The sequence below is a fragment of the Amblyomma americanum genome, chromosome 6 (genome assembly GCF_052857255.1).
Source record: "Amblyomma americanum isolate KBUSLIRL-KWMA chromosome 6, ASM5285725v1, whole genome shotgun sequence".
NCBI lineage: Eukaryota > Metazoa > Arthropoda > Arachnida > Ixodida > Ixodidae > Amblyomma > Amblyomma americanum.
Window position 1 is genome coordinate 197019112 of NC_135502.1, and position 20369 is coordinate 197039480.

At 46.7% G+C, this 20369-nt stretch overlaps 1 protein-coding gene across 2 annotated transcripts in view; it reads left to right on the forward strand.

Annotated features, from left to right (window-relative positions):
• LOC144094328 (uncharacterized) overlaps positions 1-19364 on the forward strand; it is a 52492-nt gene extending 33128 nt beyond the window's left edge. For both annotated transcript variants that reach the window (XM_077628281.1, XM_077628280.1), the window contains 4 exons: positions 6601-6867; positions 8471-8644; positions 10313-10589; positions 18702-19364. In XM_077628281.1, coding sequence (XP_077484407.1) covers positions 6601-6867; positions 8471-8644; positions 10313-10589; positions 18702-18928 — 945 coding nt within the window. In that variant the 3' untranslated portion in view covers positions 18929-19364. The remainder of the gene's footprint in view (positions 1-6600; positions 6868-8470; positions 8645-10312; positions 10590-18701) is intronic.
• The last annotated feature ends 1005 nt before the right edge of the window (positions 19365-20369 follow it).

The following is a 20369-nucleotide window of genomic DNA, read 5'->3' on the forward strand; positions in this document are numbered from 1 at the left end:
GACGTGAATTCTTTAGTAACATTTTTCGAAAACATTGTGAAGGTCTGTATTCAGCGTTTTGTTCCATTAAAAACTAAAAAGCAAAACCACAGTATGCCCTGGATAACAAGAGACATACTGCATCTTTCTCGCCGTATTGCCAGACTACGCGTTTTCAAGCGCAATGGTAACCCTGAACTTTTGCAACAGTTCAGCGACGCTAAAGAAGAACTCCGAGCCAAAGTTCACTCGGGAAAAGATTTTTACTACAGAAATTCCTTGCCGCAATTAATGAAACACAATCCCCGCAAATTTTGGGCATCCATATTGCCACAGAGCACTAGTCCCAATACCATCATTATTGATGATAAGCCGGTCTGTGACTCATTAGCTATAGCTACTAGTTTCAACACATATTTTCAGTCGGTATTCACAACAGATAACCTTGAAATGATTACTTTTCCTAGCAACTCTCAATGTTCTGTCGATGATATTTCAATAAGCGTCGAAGGTGTTCTGAACCTCATTCTGAACATAAATGTGAAAAAAAGTAGTGGTCCTGATGATATCCCTAATGTATTTCTGCATCGTTACTCTCTTTGGACCAGCCGCTATTTGACTACCATCTTCCAGAAATCGCTATCATCCGCAACCGTCCCCGTAGCCTGGAAGCTTGCAAAAGTTATTCCCCTGTTTAAAGCTGGCAGCACCCAAATCTTGTCCAACTATCGCCCCATTTCGTTAACTTCACACTCATGCAAATTACTAGAACATATCATTCATAAGCACATTACAGAATTTCTTGAAGCTAACAATATCTTGTGCAAATTTCAGCATGGGTTTCGGCGTGGGCTCAGTACCATTTCACAACTTGTAGAATTCACGCACAACATTGCTAGTTCCCTCGACACGGGCTCACAAATCGACGCTTTATTTATCGACCTTTCTAAATCTTTCGACACCGTTCTCCACAGCAAACTTCTTTGTAAACTTAATGCAGTACTCAAAAACCCGTTACTGGTAGACTGGATGTCAAGCTTTCTTTCTAATCGTTCACAGTATGTTTCTTTCAACTCCTGTTCATCTGAAACTGTTAATGTATCATCCGGTGTACCACAAGGATCCGTGCTCGGACCACTGTTGTTCTTATTATACATTAATGATTTGCTAGAAAATATTATTTCTAAAATTCGGTTGTATGCAGACGATTGTGTTCAATGAACACCCCTGAGGATCACGCGCAACTAAATCAGTCATTCGTGTCACTCTGCTCATGATGTGAAACATGGCAAATGCAAATAAACTTTCGTAAATCTGTATACATGTCATTCTGTAATCGCACAATACCATCTTCTTACACCTACTCATTCAAAGATAACTCTCTGAATCAAGTGTCCGAGTACAAATATTTAGGTCTTCTTTTTTCTTCTAACTTGTCCAGGTCAAAGCATATTAACACAATATCCAATAATGCAATGCGGAGGCTCGGTTATCTAAAACGTACACTTAGTGTTGCCCCCCAAGAAACTAAACTGGTAACATACAAAGCTTTAATTCGTCCACTTTTGGAGTATGGGTCAATAATCTGGAATCCTCATAAACAGTCCGATATCAGTAAGCTGGAATCCGTCCAAAGGAAAGCAGTACGGTTTATTTGCCGACGGTATGACAGAAATTTTTCACCTTCATCCACTCTTCCTGCCATAGGCCTTTCCCTCCTTTGTACCCGCCGCGACAATGAGTGTTTAAAATATTTTCATGGTATTGTTAATTCATCCCGCTTTGCTTCACTGTCTGAGTATTTGCATTTTTCAGCATCTTCATCTACAAGGAGCTACCACCCATTGAATGTAACACCCATTCACGCACGCACTGATGTGTTCAAATTTAGTTTTTTTCCTCGTGTTATCGAACGATGGAATTCTTTACCCGGTGATATACGCTCCCTGGAACCAAACCTATTTTTCAACGTTGTTTCAAATCTGTGATTAGTCTGTTGCATTTCTGTTCTGTATTTTAATGGTGTTCACTTCTGAATATGTTGTCCCTCTCTGCCTTTTTTTTTCTCTCCTCTTCCTCCCACTCCTGCAATAGCCCCATCGGGGCTGCAGTATATGTAAATAAAATAAATAAATAAATAAAATGGATCAAGATATAAAAAAGAAAATAATAACAAAAGCTCTCTTTCGAATTGAAATGAAGTGAATGTTCTTCGGAGCTTTGTAAATTGCTGGCAAGAATTTTTCTTCTCTAGTTTAAAAATTATTCGCTATTAATTAATTAACTCTTTAATACATGGTCTTAAACGCTCGGATGTGAATAGCAAAGTTGTGGAGACCCACGGAAATGGTCTGACCCAGGTGCTTCCCGTCAGCTAGGCTTAGCGTCGCCCTTTTTATTCGGCGAAAATAAAAGCGCACCAAATCTAAAAATATCACATGATAGCGCGCTCCGTGCAGCCGAATGCGCCATGATTTCAGCGCTCCCTTCGCGACTTGGTAAAGTGCTGCCAGCTTCACGCCTTCTGTGCTGCGCACGACACGGCTTCGGGTTCCTGCTGGTTCCAAGAAGGCGAAAAAGCATCGAGCGCAGAATATATGAGCGAACAATTATTCGCTGCCCAGCATCCCGCTCGGACCAAAAAGAAAACACAGTGTTAACAGATGCGGCCTCGGACCCCTTGACAATCCGCGCAACACTTGCTGTGGCGTCCCCTCATGGTAACCGTAATATTACTCATCAGTACGAGATGCAGTGATGGCGTAGAGGTAGAACATCCGCCTCGCGTGCAAGAGGACCCGGGTTTAAATCCTGGTGCCGCGCAATTCTCCACCGGGTTTCAAAAAAAAATCCTCGTGTCGATGGAATTGCATAACCAGGCCTGGAGTGCGGTCTGATCTCGGTGACCAGAACCGACAATGATCTCTTTCACCAGAGCAGGATTTGGCCACCCTGGTGTAGCACTTGGCCACAACCTTCTATGATCAAACCAATTAACCCTCGGCCCTCAGTCCCAGCGGCTGCAGAGCAACTGACCACGGCGCCGGTCAGACCTGTGACGCAGCGGAGGGTGCTAAGAATCTCTGGCTCCGGACAGGCCGCCATTGGAATCTGAACCTGGCAACGTTTAACGCTAGAACTTTAGCTAGTGAGGCTAGCCTAGCAGTGCTGTTTGAGGAACTAGCGGGAATTAAATGGGATGTGATAGGGCTTAGCGAAGTTAGGAGGACAGGTGAGGCGTATACAGCACTAAAGGACGGACACATACTGTGCTATCGCGGGTTAGAGGATAGACGAGAACTAGGTGTGGGATTCCTCATTAATAAGGATATAGCTGGCAGCGTAGAGGAGCTCTACATTATTACTGAGAGGGTAGCAGCTATAGCAATTAGGCTGAATAGGAGGTACAAGCTTAAAGTGGTGCAGGCCTACGCACCCACATCCAGCCATGATGACCAGACCGTTGAAAGCTTCTATGAGGACGTAGAATCGTCAATGAATAGAGTAAAATCGCAGTGCACTGTACGGATGGGCGACTTCAATGCGAAGGTGGGCAAGAAGCAGTCTGACGACCACGCGGTAGGTGACTATGGGATAGGCTCTAGAAATAGCAGGGGAGAATTATTAGTCGAATTCGCGGATAGAAATAATTTACGGATCATGAATACCTTCTTCCGCAAACGAGAAAACAGGAAGTGGACCTGGAAGAGCCCAATGGTGAGATTAAAAATGAAATCGACTTCATACTACTCGCTAAACCTGGCATCATTCAGGATGTGGCCGTCCTCGGAAAGGTGCGTTGTAGCGACCACAGAATGGTAAGGTCTAGAATTAGCTTAGACTTGAAGAGGGAACGGAAGAAGCTAGTGAAGAAGAAGACCATTAACGAGTTAGCCGTAAGAGGGAAAGCACAGGAGTTTAGGATAGCGCTGCAAAACAGATATTCGGCTTTAACTGAGGAAGATGATCTTGATGTTCATTCAATGCACGATAATCTGACATCAATAATTACGGAGTGCGCAGTAGAAGTAGGCGGTAGGACAGTTCGAAAGGACACCGGGAAGCTATCTCAGGCAACGAAAGATCTAATTAAGAAGCGCCAAAACATGAGGGCATCTAACCCTACCGATAGAATAGAAGTAACGGAGCTATCAAAGCTAATAAATAAGCGCAAGGTAGCCGACATAAGGAAGTTTAATATGGAGAGAACCGAGCATGCTATAAAGAACGGAGGTAGCCTAAAAACAGTGAAGAGGAAACTAGACATAGGTAAAAACCAGATGTATGCATTAAGAGACAAGCAGGGCAATGTCATAAGCAATATGGATAAGATAGTTAACGTAGCCGAAGAGTTCTACACAGACCTGTACAGTAGCCAATGTAATCAGAGCGTTAATGAGAAAGAGAGCAGTGCACAGCAATGCGTCATCCCGCCAGTATCGAAAGATGAAGTAAAGAAAGCCTTAGAAGCAATGAAAAGGGCAAAAGCAGCTGGGGAGGATCAGGTAACAGCAGATCTGTTGAAGGATGGAGGGGACATCGTGCTAGAAAAACTAGCCACCCTGTATACGCAATGCCTTATGACCTCGACTGTACCAGAAGCTTGGAAGAATGCAAACATTATCTTAATTCATAAGAAGGGAGACGCCAAGGACTTGAAAAATTACAGGCCGATCAGCTTACTATCCGTTGCCTACAAAGTATTTACTAAGGTAATCGCTAATAGAGTCAGGGCAACGTTAGACTTCAATCAACCAAATGATCAGGCAGGCTTTCGTAAAGGATATTCCACAATAGATCATATTCACACTATCAATCAGGTGATAGAGAAATGCGCAGAATATAACCAACCTCTATATATAGGTTTCATTGATTACGAGAAAACATTCGACTCAGTGGAAACCTCAGCAGTCATACAGGCATTGCGTAATCAGGGGGGTAGAAGAGCCTTATGTCACAATACTGGAAGATATATATAGCAACTGCACAGCTACTATAGTCCTCCATAAAGTCAGCAATAAAATTCCAATAAGGAAGGGCGTCAAGCAAGGAGACACGATCTCGCCAATGCTCTTCACCGCATGTTTACAGGAGGTATTTCGAGGCCTGAATTGGGAACAGTTGGGAATAAGAATAAATAGAGAATACCTAAATGATCTGCGATTTGCTGATGGCATTGCCTTGCTGAGTCACTCAGGAGGTGAACTGCAAATCATGATCAATGAGTTAGACAGGCAGAGCAGATCGATGGGCCTAAAAATTAACATGCAGAAAACCAAGGTAATGTTCAACAGCCTAACAAGGGAACAATAGTTCACAATTGGCAGCGAGAGCCTAGAAATTGTGACGGAATACGTCTACTTAGGGCAGGTAGTGACAGCTGATCCGGATCAAGAGAGGGAGATAACTATAAGGATAAGAATGGGGTGGAGCGCATATGGCAAACTCTCGCAGGTCAGGAGTGGCAGTTTACCAATTTCCCTCAAGAGGAAAGTGTACAACAGCATAATCTTACCGGTACTCACCTACGGGGCAGAAACGTGGATGCTAACGAAAAGAGTTCAGCTTAAGTTAAGGACAACGCAGCGAGCCATGGAAAGAAAAATTATAGGTGTAACGTTAAGAGATCGGAAGCGGAAAGAGTGGGTGAGGGAACAAACGCGGGTTAATGACATCCTTGTAGAAATTAAGAGAAAGAAATGGGCTTGGACAGGGCATGTAATGCGAACGCAAGATATCCGCTGGTCCTTAAGGGTAACGGAGTGGATTCCAAGAGAAAGTAAGCGGAGCAGGGGGCGGCAGAAGGTTAGGTGGGCGGATGAGAGTAAGAAGTTTGCAGGCAAAGGGTGGATGCAGCTGGCAAAGGATCGGGTTAATTCGAGAGACATGAGAGAGGCCTTTGCCCTGCAGTGGGTGTAGTAAGGCTGATGATGATGATGACGAGCACACACCCAGCTCCACTGAAATTGAGCTTTCAGCGAGAATTCTTGACCGAAGTCGAATCAATAAGAGAGGAAGGAACCAGTGGACTGCGAGGACACAGAGGACGAGTGATGCTATACGAAATACCTGCTAAGACATATCACCACATTCAGTGCTTGGACTGCACCGAGCAACGACGCTTTGGCCCGACCAACGCTGCTCTCCCTCTGGAAGTTTGCACGTGCAGCAGGAAAGGGTCTTCAAATGCAATCTCCTTGTCCCTACTTCTCTCGCCCGTTAGTGGGCCTTTGTTCCAGCTCCATTTAATGAAGATTACTCAACTGAACTCGACGCCAAGCAAGCACTTGTTGGAAAGGCCGATAGAATGCCCCTTCGGAAGTGTTTGTCTTTTCCGCGCCAGTGTGTCTCGGTTACACGAATGCGACAGAAGTCGACTCCAGTCGCCTTTTCGAGGGATAATAATAATAATAATAATCAGGTTTTGAGAAGGAAAGGCGTGACTCGCCCTCTACTCCCTTCATCGACGTTTTTGCAAAAAAAAGTCCCCTCAACACGTGAACTGGAGTCGACTTCCATCGGGTTTATGTAAACGCGTCTAAAGTCTCGCGCGTCATGCCAGGTTCCTGCCATAGTTTGGCGCTATATAGCTGAGCCGGTTCCTCACGTTGGCACACAAAGGTGCGACGGCGGTGGCAGAGCGGCGCGTGGCGTTCGTGGGCGGCGGCCGCCCGCCTGTGGCTCCTGGTGGCCGTGTGCAGCTGCTGCCGCCTGCCGGAGCCCGTGGGGGCGACGCTGTGCAACGAGCTCACCATGCTCTCCGAGGAGTGCCAGTGCGACGAGTCCAACCGGAGGCTGACGCTGCGCTGGGCCAACATCCACGTGATTCCACTGCTCAGCGACCTGGACAAGGTGGCCGACGCCGGTATACCGCTCTACGAGATGCAGGTACGCTGCTGATGTTCTTGCCAGGGAGGGCATCCTTTAGATATATAATTTCTATAGAGTCCCTATAGATTCCATTGCCCTATTATATATATTTCCTTCTGTGTACTCATACTTTATAGACTCCGTATAGAAAAAAAGTATGCTGAAAGTGTACAGGCCATAACTCTATAGATTGTCTGTAGACTGTCTATAGGATTTGTATTGTCCGTAGACACGTTTAAGAGATTTGTCGATAAAAAGTCTCTAGACTTCGTTGACAAAAATATATGGACAGTCGATGGACGTAAGGGGAAGGGTGGCCGCTTTCCACACTCAACAAGTTTCATATATGAAATCCACATTGGTCTAACCTTCCTTAGTTGAGTCAAGTTCAAGAAATGCGTGATAGGCAGTTGTACAGAGGACGTGTTCAACTTTCTGCCTAGTTCAACCATTGCGCCATTGTTGAGTGTTGACCAGTGAATTAACACATTTGAAGCAATTGAAGCAAAGCGAGGTGCATCGAATAGGTACGGCCGATCGAGTCGATCGCGGAAAAACATGAGAGCACGAGCGAGATGAAAAAAAAATTATCTGTGGTTTAACTCCGCTTAAACCAATGTGTGACGTGCGAAAGTATGGTGACATGAAAAATGGTGATGCCACAAGCAACATCACAGCAACGAGATGGTGCAAATCTCAAAGCTGCGAACAACATTTTTAGAGGTGGCCCGGGCCAATTTTTTGAAATGACTAGAGCCAAATTTTTAGGTCGCCATTGTATTGGGCACGTTCAATTAAGACTGGACATCGATTTAATCCTAATCGGCCAAGGTCAAATTTCGGGGGTTGCTCGGGCTTGGCGTCTTATTTGCTGTGGCAACGAGTGATGCACAAGTAAGGTGCAGGATGCACAAGCAAGATGTTTGCCCGGCTGTCACGATCGTATGAGTGCTATCGCACAGATATTTCACTGGCACCGTTCGAAGCACGGAGAGTACACCCGCTCCGCTGTTTCGAGAAGCCATCTGTCGTCTACAGGCGCGAACGCAATCACTGCGGACACCTCAAGTGCGCGCGGCACCAAGTTCTGCGTTTATTTAGTGTCTCCATTGCGCAGTAATTCCGCAGTGCTCAGACGCGCCGCCTAACGGGACGACGCCTCTTGTCGAATCACAAGACGCTTGTTTGCTCCCGCCCTGTCGTCGAGCGTAGAAGTGAGCTGCAGGCACATTAAGAGGTCGACAGTAGGCAGGGGCCGTGCTTCTCTACGATGACTGAAGTCTCAACGCCCAAGCTACAGCTTTTGTAAAAACCAAGACTCCCAAGGGGCTTGGTTCGAAGCTGTGCAGTGGCGTTGCTAACTTTCTGTGGGGCCAACAGTTTCCCTCGCCTTCGAGAAATTTGGAGCGCTGGCGATTCACAACGAGTCTCTTCCTTTCTTCGTCCCTTGTCGTTCGCGAGGTTACAATATCCATGCAAATGCCTATAGAATTAAAAAAAAATCAATGCACTCCGGTGACTTGCTCGCAGATTAGCGAACGAAAAATGGGGGCCGAAACTGTGCACAGTGTGCGGCGCTTGCCCGTGTCAGTTTTCACAAGGTCAAGCGTTGGCGTCGCAGATCCGGGACTCTGACTTGGAGGAACTGAAGAAGGAGTTCCCGCAGTTCATCAACGAGCACGTGGAGCGACTCACGCTGGACAACACGCGCATCGGCCAGATTTACGTGGGCGACATCATACGGCCCATGAAGAATCTGCGCAGCCTGCAGCTGGAGAACGAGACCATACAGCAGGTAGTATTGGCCGAACCTGCATCTCCTTCGTCAACGTGGCACAACTATAGCGCTGGAAGCAATGCGAAATCGTTCGCTTTGTGTTATACCTGCGCATTGCAGCGCAGATGAATGCCGTTCTTCCAATCCCCCCCCCCCCCCTCTCCTCCGGAAGATATCGTGCATCTGCCCTCCCTCCCTTCGCCCCGTGCGCACTCCGGTTACTTTACATTCATCCAGGCTCATTTCTATGTAATCGTCGTGGTCATCAAAACAATGTTAACGCATCATATTCAAATACAATCATCGGCGCTAACGCCCTTCTCGCCGTAACGTTCAATAAACGGATTGCTAACAAAATTACCAACAGGGGTGACTCCAGCCGTCTCAGAGGTAATAAATGATTATTTTGTTGCATTCTACTGGATTCTGGCTCATACCTTTATTATGCTGCGACGTTCGACCGTTCATACTTCACTTATAACTCTTGCCGCCTCTCCTCTCATAATCGACTTTATCCTGGCGAAATTAATAACAAATAAAGAAGTTCACCGCGTCATCCTAAGCTGTTTCAAAGGGCTGTTTCAATGAGAGCGAGCTTGATAAATATTTGCAATAGCGATTATTCTCGCGGTCTAGTGTGCTTCGCATGATTACCGTCCGGACGTTGACACATAATCGGCAGATGATTGCGTACTTTGGCCCTACTTCAGCGGGCTCTCCCCGGAGCCGTCGTAAAGCTATAGACCAGAATCCAGAGCCGTTCTCCGCCGCGGCCATTTTCCGCCGACTGGAGCGTCGCGGTGCGGGCATTTCTTTGGGAACTGCGGGGCTGCAGCAGCTCCGAGGTGGCGCCTGCATATGGCTACTATTTACTGCCCTTCGGGCGCTAAAAAAACATTGCCCAGCAGGCTCTAAAAAACATTGCCCAGCATACTTCCACAGCGTGGTTGTATTGCAGGAAGTCTTTGCGTTATGAAAGGTGTAAAACTAAAGCATTAATCATGAGATTTAGTTTGGCATTCACGGTAGCGAATCGCGGATCGCTCTATGATATAACTCTCTATTATCTACTTTTAGCCACCGTTTACCGCCTACGGCGCCCTGCACTGCGCATGCTGTGGTTGGTCCCGATGCGTGCTGTGACGGGAACGTAGCTCTATATGGTTCCCTCGGGGCGATCTGCGCATGCGTACTGGCTGCTCGCGGTACGTTGTAAGCAGTAGCAGTACACGCTATGCTTAAAGCATATAAAAGTATCTGAAAGTATATTGCAGCCTTACAGGCGTTCCCTCCGATATCCCTCTGCCTCCTCTGCATTCCTGGGAAACTGTCTCTTGCCACATCAACCAATACGCGCAATCAGACGGATCCTCTTTGTTCCTCCAAGGGCTAACAACTGGGATAGTTGATTACTAGGTAAAAAATAGCGGAACAAAATTGAGACACACGCAGAGGTGTGCGCAGCAAGTCCATTTTGATGAATGCTGGTTACTTTCAATTTCCCGGGCTCATATTATGCGTTGCATGTATCTCCTCTATGTTCAGTTGTAAATATTGCGTTGTGTCGTTATTAATGTATTTCCTGTTTGCGCGTTTCTTCTTTTTTCGTTTAAATACAGCGCCGCTTGTTACCATGAAGCCCCCTGTGCCTCTGTACCGATGCGTTTTCTGCCCCTCTGTGCGCAGCTGGAAGCGGACATGTTCGATTCGCTGCCGCTGCTCGAGGAACTGGCGGTGAACAACGCGCACTTGGTGTCGGTGCGCGAGAACGCCTTCGTCAAGCTCAACTTGAGCCGTCTGTGGCTTCGCTACAACCACCTGACCCAGGTTCCGGGCGCCGTGAGCAAGCTGCCTTACCTGCGCGAGCTGGACCTCTTCGAGAACCGCATCGAGGTGGTCACCGACCAAGAGGCCCTCGTGCTCCAGTCGAACCTCAAGCACCTGCGCAGACTCGTCATGAACAGTGCGCACACACACGACTCTCCATTGTTTTCGCGCGTTGCTTTCGAGCGGTTAAGGACAGAGCGGTGAAAGGTTTATCAGGTCGTACGTACGAAAGACGCCAACAGTCATTGAGAATAGGGAAGCCCAGAGGAACGCTTTTACTTCAACATTCTTCTACACTCTAAACACTAATTGTCCTATATAGGAGTAAAATGGAAGTAAGCTTTTCTCTAGCGCACTCTCTCTTAGTGGCACGCTTTTGCTGTCCAAGCCACGGGGTAGATTTCCGTAACTAAAAACACGGAATACTTGCGGTTGCCATTTGAAACAAATTCTCTCTTGAAAACATTGTAATTTCCAGAAGCTGCGGATATTTAAAGCGAGGTTTCAACATTATCTATTTGCTAACCTCAACACATTTGGCCCCGCGTTTAAATGCCTCCTCCCATTGCTAAGTGCACAAAGTTACTAGGCTTTGCAGCGGGAATATGCCTTCGTTGCTAAGTTCCGCATATTTAGTGATGGAAATCTACTTCGGTACTCTGCCCCTAAACGGGAGCGCACTGAAAGACGTGTGACTATTTTTACTCCCATGCAGGCGTATTCGTACCAAAGTAAGCATATATGCTTTTGTTTCAATCATTGTTGATTTCTTTCTGTATTATTTGGTTTGTAGTGCATGCGGCTTGAATAGGCGGTGAAAGAAGTAAGGCTACTTATGCAAACACAGGATGCATGTCCAGCTGAACCGCGTTAACATACGATTGGATGCAATGCATGTACGCAGCCGCACTTATGGTCAAAAAGACGTCCTCCATCCAATGGCATCGACTTCTCGTCACGACATCGCGGTCAAGCCCCTGGCACCTGCCACGGAATGTGCAAGGTGCTTGAGTACGGCGTCGGCTAATAGGAGGAGGTCAATGATTGTGGGGCGTGCTTTTAACGGCGCTTGTTGTTTCATTTTTGGTTTGTATGCAATACGACGTACGCTGCACCGCCGATGGACACGCACGTCATGCATCAAAGTTTACAGAGAGGGAGAGGGGGATAACCGTGGCTGAGCCTCGCAGGTAGGCTTGTCGTTGGGAAAATTCACGCCGCGCACCTAGTGGACTTAAACATAACGCTACCGTATAACACTAGTGTTACCACTCTGGCCGGACGCTAGCCGTAGTCGTTAGGTAAAACGTCCTATTATCCGCACCTGCGCACTGTACCTGTGCATAGCTGACTCCTCATGGCAGCCGCATGCGGCGACGCTGTGCTAAAACTCTGCACCGATTTGTCTTACGCACGGCGAACTATATGTGACTATCCCGCGGTCGACGCTGGCGGAAGAAGCTTTTATTCTGGAATCTGGCAACTGCGGATCAGAAGGCTCGCCGAGCGGCAGCTGTTCTTTCGGTGCTATCGCAGAATGGGCAGCAACCTTTCACAAACTCCAAGGAGGATTCTTGCCAGGGAAAATCGGGAGCGTGTTCCAAGGCAGGGATCTAACACTTTAAAAATGATGGGGACTTTTGGTGAACTCCAAAAAGACCGCTTTCTATTCCCTCCGAATGACCTTTAAACCAGAACTCACTCCGTTACGGGCCTCTTTGCATTGATTGCGAAACCAACGGTGTCGCTCGAGCGGCGTTCGCTCCCTTAGAGTACGCGCTGCCTGCACACTACCACGAGGCTGCTTTCGGTTGCCCAAACTCATAGATGCACGGCCTCTTCGTCTTGACGCTCATCGTATTGCACGAGCGGTGGCCGCGAAGGAATGGCAAGAGTGAACAATTGGAGGCTTCCGTTTTCCACCTTATTTTGGCATCGACGTCCCACTTGCTTTGTCGTGCCAAAATTAAGAAATATTTCTAGAACGCATGCTGTTCTGGTTGTTCAGCGCTATACATGCTGGAGGACCGCGGTGCACAGCACGGCACGAGGAGCATGATGCGATCGTGTTCAGTCTTTCTCTTTTGCCGTTCAATCTTTCCGTCGCGGCATGGTTGACGAGTGCAGTCTTCGACTGGTCACTTTGATTCTCTCAACTAGAACGCGCAGATCGGGTGCGAGCCGAATATGCCAGACGCTCTTGGAGCCGGCACGAAAGTAGAGCCTGACAGTACTTTGGCTGACACCGACCGTTAGCAACGTTCGGGTCTTTTCATTTGTTCGACATCATATTTCACATTTATTCAAACCACACCCATATTCATAAACAGCTGTTTCGTCGGCATCGCATCATCACATTCAATCTCGCGCAGCGTGTTCATCACGAAATAAGTTCGCAAGCTGACACTGTCACTGTGATCCACCAAAATTTAGCACTTTCACCTTTAACGCGCAGATTTTAGCATTGCAAAATTACTACGAAACAGAATAAATCATTAAATGACGCTTTGTGCGCTGTAATAGGTAATGGATAGTCAATTGTCTGCGTATGCATACTTCATACGAATTCTCAGCCAATGATGAAAGAACGTGTATGCCAGCAGCCATGGTTGTTACGTATCCCGACGAATGGTCAAGCTGAACCAGTGGCTCATTAATCTTATTCATTCCTAGGTGCTCATCAAGCTTTAATACGAAATGGTTCGAAAGATGGACCATTCTATGAAATGCAGTGGCCTTGGCCTATTTATAATCTCCACTCCATCTGCAGAGCACGCAAGCTCAGCCACATAGATGTAAAGTCAGAAATACAGGCGTAGACATGCTGCAGAAGGGTCCTTTTGCTAAGCCTTTTCCGCGCTTTAAAACGCTACACTGGTGCACTGCCATCGACGATAGTCGGTGACCGCTAATGCTACACATTGCGGGCAAACGTTCCCAGACTGGCACATCTTGATGAACTTCATTTGCTTGAGCCTTGTGAGGAACCCGAATACAGGAACATCAGAATGCTCTCACAGAGCCACAATGCCGCCAGCAATTGAGAGAGCGGGCCGGAATGCCGGCGCCGCGCTGAGGGAGATTGGGGGGAAGTAGAGCGCCCGGCCGCTCTGACTTCTTCAGAGCGCGTGAGAGTGCTCCGCGCTGGACGCTAAGGCTCCGAAAGAACTAGCTTCATGTAGAAATAACGCCCGATATCGACCAGCCGAATGCGAGATCTCATTTCCGAGCAGTCGAGACGCCATGAGTGAGACAGTTGTCCACTCCTTTCCTCTCTTGAAAACCTGCTCCTACTCGCTCACAGCTGTGGCGTCTGTTTAGTTGCCTTAAAGAACGAAAATCTGGTGGTCGGCGGTGGCATTGTCAGCGGTTTATTTCACTTTGTCTATATGCTGAGCTTGCTTTGTTGCAATTGGTAATGGTCTTCACATTGTATTCTGCAAAGCTGTTTTGTTCTTGATTTCTTCTGAACGTTATATTAGTGCGCCGCAACGAGCAGCAGCTTAGAGAGACAGTCATGTAATTTAAAGCTCGAAAATTTCTCACACCGCAAAGAGCGCCACGGACGCCTGTGGGAAAGAGTGGAAAGCACGGGGGAGGAAATAGATCTTGGGACTTCTTGATGGCGAATCCTGCTCGGGTTGGTTTCCGGTCTATGACGAAAGCGACAAAAGAGGATTTTTGGCCAGTGTTTATGACCAGATATACACGCGGCTGTCACAGCGATCGAGAAAAAAGAGACGAATCGCATCGTTACGACGCGAGAAATTCACTGGACGTTTCCTCCCATTACCAGGAATTCGGCACAAGCTCTTCTATTTCCAATGACTGCCATCACGTGTCGCAAGACTCTGAATGTTCAAAAATCGCGTGCTGACGCCATACGTGACGTAAGAAAGAAATAAAGAACGATTATGATGGAGCGTCTTCCACTGAAGCACTCCGCCCCACTAGGCCACGCCGCACTGGCCGGCCGCTGTCCTCCATTCCTTGTAGGGCGGGTAGAAATGTTCATGTCGCGTGGGAGGGGTGTGCTTATAAAAACTCTGAGTCGGTCTGTTTAGTTCGTCCAGCCTCACTCACATCAGCGCGAGGTGCGTTGTAGCGAATGCTTTTTGCTGAGGAGGTTGGAGTATAGCCGGGTACAGTATAGTAACTTGTCACGAATTCGGGGCGTTAGCTTGGGCATTTGAAAAAGGGCAACTTCGATTTTTTTTTTCATTTTCAGTTGCGAAGCTCATCAAGCTCCTCAAGTCCTCTCCCTCCGCAACCAATGACTGCGTTTTAAATCGCCGAGTAGATATTTTTTATTACGACAAAAACCAGAAAACTGCAACCGAAACTGGGTTGTGACCAAACTACGACGTCATGACAGACCAAAACAGGCCTTCGTGGATACCTACACTAAACCACGTTAATTATCTAAACTGTCGGCTGTAAATCGCAGCTTGGACCATTATCTACCTGATATGGCCAAAAACAAACACGAAATTTTGGAATTCAGCGAGCGCAGAGCGAGTATGAACGAGAGTACAAACTCTGACGCCACGCACGCGTGGTAATAATAATAATAATAATAATAATAATAATAATAATAATAATAATAATAATAATAATAATAATAATAATAATAATATTATTATTATTATTATTATTATTATTATTATTATTATTATTATTATTCATAATATTATTATTCATAATAATAATTGGTTTTTGTGGAAAGTAAATGGCGCAGTGTCTGTCTCATATATCGTTGGACACCTGAACCGCGCCGTAAGGGAAGGGATAAAGGAGGGGGTGAGAGAAGAAAGAGGTGCCGTAGTGCAGGGCTCCGGAATAATTTCGACCATCTGGGGATCTTGAACGTGCACTGCCATCGCACAGCATACGGGCGCCTTAGCGTTTCGCCTCCATAAAAACGCAGCCGTCGTGATCGGGTTCGAACCAGGGAACTCCGAGCGTCCTAACCACTGAGCAGAATTGCGCATGGAAATCGCCCCAGTTGAGGCCACGCATTGAAATAGTTAAAAATTATTTGGTGCTGCAGCACAACGCCACCCGGAGGCGTAATTTTGCTCAAAAGGTCAAAAGACTGCAGAGGACGTAGCGTGGAACTTAGAGAAAACGCCGGAGTCGCCCTTTAAGCATGCCTTAGTACAGTACCTCCTTCGCCCGTTTTCCTCGCTGCGTCGACACCGACGACGACGACGCCGTGACTGTGCCGAACTTGCCGTGCACAGCTGTCGCTGTACACAAATACTTCAAGCTCCCCACATACGTAACCACGTTCATCGTGTATCTGTGCCTGTACGCATGTGCGCATGCGCGCAAAAAAAAAAAAAGAGATGAAGAATGTTTGTTGAAATAATAGACTCCCTGTTAAAGAATGCGGAGCCCTTTAAACGTGCTTAATGAAAACTGCGCGTGATGTACGAGGAAGCTGGGCTAGTGGAGGAGCCTATTCGCCCAAGCGGTCTGCCGGTTTCGAGCTGGGATTTGGGAGGAATGCATGAGACTAGTAATTTGAACATGCCAGGGAGGTGGCTTTTTTTCAACGAATCGCCCTAGAAGGCGACTTGGTGAATCGAAAGCACAGGATGGAACCGAAAATTAGGACATATCAAATTAGAACTGCAGCTAAAATCAAGGGCTGGCCCGGTTTTTGGGTAGCAGCGATGGCGACGGTGGTTTATTATTTCTTGGTTTCCGAAACTTGTAATCTGCCTTCCCTCTCGTTTATTGGTTTCTAAAATACTGCAGTCTTCTATACAAAAGGGGAGGCGGGCTTTCATGTGATCTGTATTAATTGTGATAATCATGAGTCCTCTAGAACACAGGAGCCTCTCCCACGAAGCTGCTATATTTTATTTATTTCCAAATACTGCAGGCAGCATTGCTGCCCAGGCAGGAGAGGGTTACAAAAAGTAAGTTTGCAAAGAACGCTCAAGGTTATTAATGTTAGCACATTCAACAATCGAAGCAGGCAGGCGATTCCATTGTTCGATTGTGCCTGGGAAAGAAGATTTTTGGAACTGCTTAGTCCTGGCTTTGTATGGCCTTATCACTTTTGTGTGGTTAAGCCTTGATGATCTTTGTGGTGCAGAGTGTAAATACGAATCACGTGGCAATCCTGTTTTGTTATGACATAGTAAGTGCAAAAATGTTAACCTGGCAATCTGTCTGCGCATTTGCAGCGGCACCAACTTATGCTGCCTCAGCATAATAGTAACGGAATAACGTTTCCGGTAATCGGATGAGATGAACCTGGCTGCATGACGTTGGATGCGCTCCACCTGCTCGATGTTTTTTACATGGTACGGATCCCACACAACAGAGGCGTACTCTAGGACTGGTCGAATCATAGCGCGATACGCTACAAGTTTTACGCTGGGTAGGGACCCTTTTAATTTCCTGCGTAGGTAGCATAATTTCCTGAATGATTTCGAGCATATATCATTGAGATGCATATCCCATTTAAGATTGGCAGTAATTATCAGGCCTAGATATTTAATGGATATAATCGACGAAAGTTCGTCTGGTCAGGCATTGTATTAAAGAAAAAGCACGCTCCTTGCGCCACGTGTTACATATATAAGTCGCGACATTTTCTTGTACCGCTCAGTGATCAAGGAACCCGTACGAGGTTCCGAAACGTCTTTGAATTTCATGACATGGTCAGTGACCGCATTCCTTTTTTTCATATTTAATGGATCCGACTGCATTTATGCATTGATCTCCAATTTTGTAAACATATTGTAGGCTATGTTTCTAAGTTGTAATTGTCATTGACGCGGTTTTAGAAAAATTGATTTTCATCGCCCATTGTTCACACCAGTCCGCGAGTTTACATAAATTGGCATTCAGTAGTCGCTGACAGGAAGAATTCTTCATCACGGAATAAATGACACAATCATCGGCAAACAATTTTACAGTGATGCCTACATCAACATTTTGAGCAATATCATTAATATATATGAGGAACAAAAGCGGTCCAAGCACTGATCCCTGCAGTGCACCGGACTGAACATTCAGACACTCAGACCTTATTCCACCACATTCAACAAACTGTCTGCGATTCTCTAGGTACGCTTGTGATCAATTGATAAGAATGTCCAGCATCCCGATTTCTTTTCACCTCTCAATAAGCAAGTTGTGCGGCAGACAATAAAATGCCGTAAACAAATCCAGGAAAATTGTATCTTTTTGTTCATGATTGTCAATGGCCAGAGAAAAGTCATGAATTACGGATAATAGCTATGTAGTAGTGGACACGTTCTTACGGAACCCATGCTGAAATTCGACAAAGAAGTATACCGATTCAAGATAGTTGGGTATATGATGAGCTATTATGTGCTCAAGCAACTTCCAACACGTATATATAAGTGAAATAGGCCGGTAGTTTCCAGCATTTAACTTTTCACCGGACTTAAAGACTGGCACTACTCATGCGACTAACTAGTCACTAGGCAGGCAACTTTGATCAAGTGAGGCATTAAAAATCACATAAAGGTAGTAGGAAATAATCTCAGAGTACCGACGGAGAAAAGCATTAGGAAAGCCATCGGCGCCTTTTGACTTTTTTGTTTCTATATTTTACCCGCCGCGGTGGCTCAGTGGTTAGGGCGCGCGGCTACTGATCCGGAGTTACCGGGTTTCAACCCGACCGCGGCTGCTGCGTTTTTATGGAGGCAAAACGCTAAGGCGCTCGTGTGCTGTGCGATGTCAGTGGACGTTAAAGATCCCCAGGTGGTCGAAATTATTCCGGAGCCCTCCACTACGGCACCTCTTTCTTCCTTTCTTCTTTCACTCGCTCCTTTATCCCTTCCCTTACGGCGCGGTTCAGGTGTCCAACGTTATATGAGACAGATACTGCGCCATTGCCTTTCCCGAAAAACCAATTATTATTATTATTATTATTATTATTATTATTATTATTATTATTATTATTATTATTATTATTATTATTATTATTATGTTAAGACAGGAAGGCAATGCATTAACATAGGGGCGATATGCCGAGGTAGAAATTTGAGTGAATGCTCTTTCAAATTTATGTATATTTAATATATGTAAACCGACCACATGAGTTCCCATATCAATATTTTGTATTTATTTACAGTTGATTATTTAAGCCTACTGCCAGGTGAAAATTGTCAGTTATAGAACGTCTTTGTGTTATCCGACTGAGCCCCTGCAGTGTTTGCAGCGTAGATGACCAGGCCTGTCTACACCCGTTTGCGCGCAGAGATGCAGTGCGACTGCGACTTGGGCAAAGGCGAGTTCCTGTCCTGGATCCGCCGCGCGAACATCAGCGGCGTCAAGTGCGGCGAGCCTCCGTCCCTGCTGGGCAAAGACGTCACCGCGCTGACCACCAAGCAGTTCTGCGACGGAGCCACCAGACCGGCGGCCGGCGCCACCATCCTGGCGGCGGTCGCGGCGGCACTGCTGGTCGCCCGCGTCGCCGCCAGCTGAAGAGGACAGTGCGTTCGGCATCCTTGTGTGACTCCGCGCATGCGCGCTCAGTGTAGACGCGTGTGCAGCTTGCCATCTGGTTCGTGGCCGAAATGCGACAAGGAAGGGCATCCGACACGAGGACAAGTGGACGCCGCTACGTGCTTATCCAATCAACAATTTTTAAAGTATATAGTCACTGCTGCATATCGGATTATGTACACGTCCTGCGCTCCGTATCTCTAGAGGCGTGACAAATCCCTCCAGGTCTTTCGAGTGCCAGGAGTGCAAATCCGGTGGCCTCGGAACTTCCTAGAGAAAAGGTACCTCTATACAACCATGCTCAGAGCAGACGGCCAGGGGATGCGGAGATTCGAGTGAATGTATTTTTTATAAAATATATAATATATTGTTATTTGCGAAATAAAGGAACAGTTTGACGTACTTAGTCTTAGAACCGACATTTCGACCAATGTGCGGCAAGGTGCATTCGTGTCACTCCGGTATAGAGACCAATTAAATCCCGCAACCAAAGACCAACTGCTATTATCAGGGTGAACTGGTTCGCTACAAAACTTGAGTACTTCTCGCTCGGTACCTGTGGCCAGCCTGGTGGCATCGCGCCCTTTTTGTCATCGCGACACAACTTCGTTGAAGAGCTGCGTGTGCATTCGTAAAACGTCTCTCCGCCCCTCCACCCGTACCTTTCTCAACGAGGCAAAAGTTCAGTTCTTACTTCGCGCCCAAACTAACGAATCTCCAGCTGCCTGAGCAGTTTCAGGCCAGCAAAAGAACTGGGCCAGAAACAAACCAAAATGATAAACAAGAACTCGAGGGGACAGTTAAGCTCAGCCTTAATAGCATGGCGTGGTAGCATTAATGAGTCTCTTGGGTGGCCTGGGGTCCTCTTTGCGTATCACTTCGCACACACGGATACTGTTCTTTCTTTCACTATCACATAACGCTTAACATACCCTTAAGAGTAGAATGCGGTAGCATTAAAGATCCCTCGCGCGCACGAACTCCTTGTCTTTCGCCTATAGGTTCTGCCTATAAGTCCATATGTATGGAATTGTTTGTTCTCTACTTTGCATTCATAGATCGCGGGGAAGGGGGGGGCTCTCATACCTCTCCTGGCGCCTTAATGCAGCGGTTAAGCGATGCCCCGCTGCCGCGGCAGGTGGCTATTTGGAACGCAGCCACCGGTGGGGCCTTTGAGACCTAGGATTGCTCTTCCCGAGCAACGTTTCGCGACAAATCATTAATTTAACATTAATTTAATTAACTTAACGGTGAGCAATCTGCTCACACTTCAGTGGGCAGGTTGTGAAGACGTCACAAAGTCACGTCACTTTGGTTTGCAGGTGGGCCGCTGCTTTTTTGCAGAACGGGGGCCTTAACTATCGTGTTAATACTTTCACTATCAGTGCAAATGATTTAGTGGCAGTAGCTTGAGTATGGC